The 6,219-nt window shown below is 29.4% G+C and overlaps 2 protein-coding genes across 2 annotated transcripts in view; both read left to right on the top strand.

Moving 5' to 3' along the window:
• Positions 1-2,646, top strand: part of LOAG_18127 (Clp1) — a 5,039-nt gene extending 2,393 nt beyond the window's left edge. Inside the window, exons 6-10 of the mRNA XM_020450795.1 lie at positions 328-479; positions 692-803; positions 1,410-1,493; positions 1,998-2,144; positions 2,399-2,646. Of these exons, the coding sequence (XP_020305483.1) occupies positions 328-479; positions 692-803; positions 1,410-1,493; positions 1,998-2,144; positions 2,399-2,632 (729 nt within the window). The 3' untranslated portion in view covers positions 2,633-2,646. The remainder of the gene's footprint in view (positions 1-327; positions 480-691; positions 804-1,409; positions 1,494-1,997; positions 2,145-2,398) is intronic.
• Positions 2,647-4,855: 2,209 nt separating this feature from the next.
• On the top strand, positions 4,856-6,087 carry LOAG_11733 (hypothetical protein; the record flags this gene model as incomplete). The annotated part of the gene is made up of 3 exons (XM_003147251.1): positions 4,856-4,948; positions 5,393-5,513; positions 5,954-6,087. 3 exons carry the CDS (start codon positions 4,856-4,858, stop codon positions 6,085-6,087), a joined length of 348 nt encoding a protein of 115 aa, XP_003147299.1.
• Between the last annotated feature and the right edge of the window lie 132 nt (positions 6,088-6,219).

Raw genomic sequence — 6,219 nt, forward strand, 5'->3', positions numbered from 1 at the left:
TATATATATATATATATATATATATATATATATATATATATGGATGATCCTTTTTAAACCCAAAATGAAGTTAGCGTAGCATTTTATTTTCATTAACCATTTCTGCACAAATTTGTTTGTCGTCCATCTACGAGATCTTTAAATATTTGACAGATTGGCAGCATAATGAAATTCTTGCTTAGGTTTAAGTTAATTTTTAGATTAAGAAATTTTTTCCTGCTCTTTCTTTTCTTATTCTTTTGGGAGCACCCATTCTTCTTTTATGGATATTTCAGAATAACCTTACTTTTCCTATTACATAAGAAGCTGAATTCGTGTAGTTTATAGTTTGGGAATCTTTCACCCGGTTCCAACATTCCACTCTACGATTTATTGGTAAAGCAACTTGCGGAAGCAGTATCGAAAAGACGAAAATCTAGCCAAGATGCTACTTATGGCGGGGTAATAATCAATACATGTGGTTGGGTCAAAGGAGAAGGGTGAGTAATTTATGTAATTTATGTAATTTTACTTGCAGTAATATTATTGAAAAGTTATGGGTTGGATTTTTATCTTAATTTTCTTTTTGAGATTTTGTAATTATTTCACTGGGGACTAATGACGAACATTGGAGATAGTTTATCATGACTTTCCAAGATGAGGACGTTCAGACTTGTGCAGCATGTATAACTGAAAATTATCTAAATTTCAGGTATGCATGTTTAGTAAATGCAGCAGAAGAGTTTGAAGTTGACGTTGTTATTGTATTAGACCATGAGCGGTTATATAATGAGCTGCAACGAGATTTACCATCTTTTGTTAAGGTTCGATTTTTATTTCTATCTTTCAGTAATGCCTATCTGAACATCTTGACGAGATCTTGAACTAGTTGAAACAGGAACGTACTATTTAAAAAACTTCAAATAAGTTAAAATGACTTAAGACTACAAACTTTGCTCATGCAGTAAATTCAAGAGTTAGATAAAAAAAGAACAATATAAGACTGCAAACATCGTTAGCTTCATTGATGTGTAAGCATAGCTAAGAGCAACTACAGTACCTTCATAACAAGAAAAGCATTATATTAAGTAAGCAAAAATTTTGGTACTCACTAATAATATGATTTTATACTATTTATTTGTTTAATATAGTGGTTTCCAATCGGTTTCGCTGGTGTCCCACGATACTAAAAGTTGGGCCGCGAAGACTTAAAAATTATGTTCCTTCTATATTATAATGTTACTCCATGTTTACTAATACGCTAAAATTTTCGATTAAAGGATATTTTCAAATTGACAGAATTTATTATTTTTGAATCTAGTGGTCTATGCTGCAAAAAAAAAGTCAGAGTGATCCCTTGCCAGGAAAAGGTTGGAAACCACTAGTGTAGTACAATTGTTATTGGAAGAAATTGTAGTATACTGTTGCAGATTTTGCATCAGCCGAAGTCCGGTGGAGTTGAAAATCGTTCAAAAGAAGTTAGAATGTCGAGTCGCAATGCTGCTGTACATAAGGTCTGTGTATTATCAGTCTTTCTCTATGCATTCTAAAAATTCATCACTAAAATGACCAGTTTTGTTAGAGGGTATCAAAAGAAATGTCATGCTTTCTACCGATATAATGTAAAATTTATACTTATTTTATACTTTTAAATTTTGTACTTTATACTTTTAATTTTATACTTTTTAAATTTTATACTTTGTTCTGAAATGCAAAATGTTTTTAGATTTAAAACGACATTTATTCATTTGCTGTAGTATATTCTTTCATTACTTAAGGCTTCTTTTTTTCTTATATGCTACGATTTATTGGTGGAAAAGATGGCAAATTTTTAAAACTTTATCTTTTAGGTTAAAATATATAGTTATATAATAAGTTTTTTCTCAAAACTTTATCTTTTAGATTAAAATATGTGATTACATGACAAGAAACTTTTTCCTTTTACATTAAAATATATGGTTATATAATAAGTTTCTTTTTTCTTTTTTTTTTTGAATGAGACAAGTAGTAGTTTTCAGTATTTCTATGGTACACGCGCAATGCCGCTTTATCCTCATACATTCGAGATATCATTTGATGAAGTTCAGTTTTGCAAAATTGGCTGCGAACGATTGCCTATAGAATGTTTACCATTTGGAATGAAAGTTGATGATCACAGAACAAAAGTATTTTTTTTTTCTCCACTGTGGGATGTCGTCTCAAGAAAAATATGAATTCATCTGCACATAATAGTTGTTTATTTGATTTCATGATTTTCCGAGCAAATTTTGATATAATTAGAGATTACATAAGGTAGTCAATAAGAGTGGTAGCTAAAAAAAAAAAAAACTATCAAATATAAGCAGATATTTATAATTTCTGGGAAGATATGGTCAACGTATGTCTTAATGTATTCGGATTTTGAAATAGATTTTTTCAGGTAGTACCAGTGGAACCATCAGAAGATTTGGTACATCATCTTGTATCGCTTTCGATGTGTGCGACTGTGGATCAGTCAGTACTAACAACGAACGTGATGGGTTTTATTGTGATTACGGCAGTGGATATGGAACGGGAAAAGCTAACAGTACTGAGTCCACAACCATATCCACTACCATCCAAGGTTCTCATTTTTAGCGAAGTAACATTTATTGATGATAAGGAGCGGACTTAAAGCTTCTACTAGAGTATATATATATATATATATTATACGGTCTAGTAGAGTGCATATTATACAATCCACTTGGATAGTAGAAGCTGCTGGTTAACCAGGGATTTTGTATGCTGACTTGTTCTATATCAGATGAGATTTTTAATATTGCACTACTTTTTGTTTTGTAGTTTTAATGTTTGCTGTAGGTGTGGCTGTTTTTTCTTTTGAGAATTTAAGAAATTTCAATTGTTTAGTTGGTTTGAAATTTGAAATATATTGTTCTTGTTGTTGCTAATTTTTGTTTATGTTGTAATCATGGAGCTGACGGATATTTTCATGCTAATTTCACTTGTTCTGAGATTGACATTTTGGAAAATTTAATATTTGTTTCGTTTTCCTTTCGCAGGAAAATTTTCCGTTATATGTATATGTGCATTATTACTGTGTGATGAATAAATGCTCTCAAAAATATGAAATTATAAAATATTTTTCGTAATTCTGATATTTTTACGACATGAATAGAGTTGAAGAAGAAGATAAAATTGAGAAAATATTTCCAAGGAACACTAGATCATGCTGAAAGTGATCCTTCTTTTTTGTTTGACTAACTGTTAGGCCGTATTTTCTTCGCTAATGAGACCATATCGACACATAATGCAATTATGTTTAAAACAGAACAGAAATCCACTTGAGATCAACAAGAATGGTATAATATTAAATATTGTTAGTTGGATTTAATAACTTGTAATTGTTTACATTTTCTGGTTTGTACATTTACTATTCTTTAATTTTTAATTTCTTAATTTCTTTTTTGATTTTTTTCATTTTATTCTTCAATTTCACTAGAAAAACTGTTGATACGATTAATTTAAATAATCTGCAAAATAGTAAGTGAATTTTTGCAAAGATTCATCCATGAGAAGATGAAAGATTCAAATGGTTTGTAGTAAGGTTGACGAATGTTTGCATTTTAATTTATTATTCATGATGAGAATGCATTTTAACGTTTTATTCTGTGCGACATAACGATATGAACTGAAGATAGGATGATGACAATGAAGTGGACGTTAAATTAATGATTAAATTTATTACACCGTCCCTATTAAGTGAACTGGATTGAAAGAAGATGAAATTGAAATTGGTTGATTGACGAAACCAGAGATAGGTAATTTTAAAGTGGTACCATTAGGATACTTGTTCTGATATAATAATTATATTTTAGATGTACCGGGAATGTTGCTATAAAGTACTGAGAGATCTTAATACTTTTGGTGATTTCATTCAATTCAATGATTGAATCAAGTAAATGGTGAGAAATCGGTATGAGAAAAGATAGGAAATTTTTGATTACGAGATAAATAGATTGATAGATATTGATTGATTGATTGATTGATAAGGATAATTAAAATGTTCATTTAGTTCTATGATTAGAATAAAACCAGTTTTTTCATGGCATTGAAAACAAAGATTTTGGATATGGGGAGTAGCCAGCTTTAATTAATGAGTCCATTCGTTTCTTCCCGTCCCTTTCTCTTATTTCTCTCGATTACTCCAACATAATTCTCTCTCTAGAGAGAAAGAGATTCTTTTTTTTTTTTAATACTTTCGAAATTCTAATACATACTTTCATGCCCTATCTCCTATCACTTATCATTAATTTTTTCTTTTAAATGATAATTTTTTTTTTTCTTTTTGCTGACTGTTCTTTCCTCTCTTTACTCCTCCTATCCGTTTCATCCCTTATTTCAATATTTATTCTTTTCGATGACCTTTTTGATGACCTTTTTTTTTTTCATTCTTCTTACAATTTCAAATCTTCTGCTAAATTTTGCAGCCTTTTGCTGGGAAAAAAAAACGCCAATAAATTTGAAGGTTATTTTTTGTTAACAAAATAGTAGTAGTAATACCACCACTACTACTACTACTACTATTACTAACCATCTGAGGAACTGTTAAAAATTATAGCATTTTTAACATTTTATGTTTTCAGTAATAATAAATATTATTAATTTATTTTGATTTCTTTCATATTTTTTCAATATGTCACATTTGTCAACTCATAGTAAAGTGTAATTTTATTTTCTTTTTTTTTTTTTTACCGTGAAAACATAAAATTTTTTAAAAAAAAATGAAAAAAAAATAAAAATTTCCATAATTCAATAAAATTTTTTGACTGATTGATAAAAATTGAAAAGACAAATGTAAAATTAATTTGAATTTTATTATCGTATAAATATTTAGTTAATGGCAGCTAATTTATCTAAAGTAACTTCTCGATTGTCACAACATTCCATATATGGACCGCGACATTTGCAATTTCGACAACTGCTCGGGAAAGTATGCAAAATTTATTTATTTTTTTATCTTTTTAATGTTACTCTAATAATGATTTCAAATGTCTTTTTTGAAAGTAAAATTTGAAATTTTATCCAATCCATTTTGTTTACCGTACGGAAACCAAACTTATAATCGGAGAATAACAAGAAGTAAATTTGTTACAAATTACGTTACACCAAAGCATATCAGAAATATGCTTTGGTACTTCTTGACTGATTAAATGCTTTAAAAAATCAAATAGTTCATCCTAGGGATCATTGTTCCGATTAACAGGTGACAGGTGACAATTTGATATCTCTAAAGAAGTAGTGGCTATCATCTAACTAATCCATATTTCACGTGGATTTATGTAATTATTTAGTCAATTTTACTGATTGATATATAGCAATTCAGCTAATTATTATCAATTTCTGGAAAGAAAAGAAAAAAAAAATCAATTCTTAGTTTATCGACAAAAGCATCAATCCTTATGTTGATGAATGGGAAGCACAGAAACATTTCCCAGCACATAATTTATTCAAGGAATTGGGATTGCTTGGAATCTTTGGTGTTAATAAACCAGCTGGTAAGATTTTCTTTTTCTTCCCGGTAAATATCGGAACTATCATAAATCAACTGATAAGGTTTCTTTTTTTTCCTCCGCTAAGTGTCGAAACTAGAAGATAGGATGTCACCGCTAGTGACAACAGTCTAAATGAATTGTGCATTGATCAATCGAGAGAAGATCACATATTTTAGCTTGTCCTTTTACCAAGCTATAGATGATAACCTTTGATTGTCCCATAAATGGACATTTGACAAACATTCATTTCTTTACATCCTACTTATGTTCGTGATAACATCTCTCCACAGACTTATCAGAAACCCAAAAAGCTGGCTAAATTCAAATATCTTGAGCAAAATTTGAATCATTTACACCTGAAATATTCAGCCTTGAAGAAATTACACTGAATATAGGATAACTAAGATTAATATTCAAGCTGATATAAGTATCCTTATTTTTAGGTTACGGTGGTCTTGGTCTTGATTTTAGTTATTCGATAGCGATAGCCGAAGAACTTGGCCGAATCAATTGTGCAGCTATTCCGATGGCTATAGCTGTTCAGGTTTCAATTTTTGTTTTCCTGGTATTTTTTTAGGAATTGCAAAATTGTTACAGATAATATACACTCATTCATAATATCAATTTGTTTTCCTCCATTTTCTTAAATAATCATTAGAATTATCAATTAATGATAATAAATGTGAAGCTTCAAATGAAATCGTTCATT

Source organism: Loa loa (assembly GCF_000183805.2).
Source record: "Loa loa unplaced genomic scaffold supercont3.201, whole genome shotgun sequence".
NCBI lineage: Eukaryota > Metazoa > Nematoda > Chromadorea > Rhabditida > Onchocercidae > Loa > Loa loa.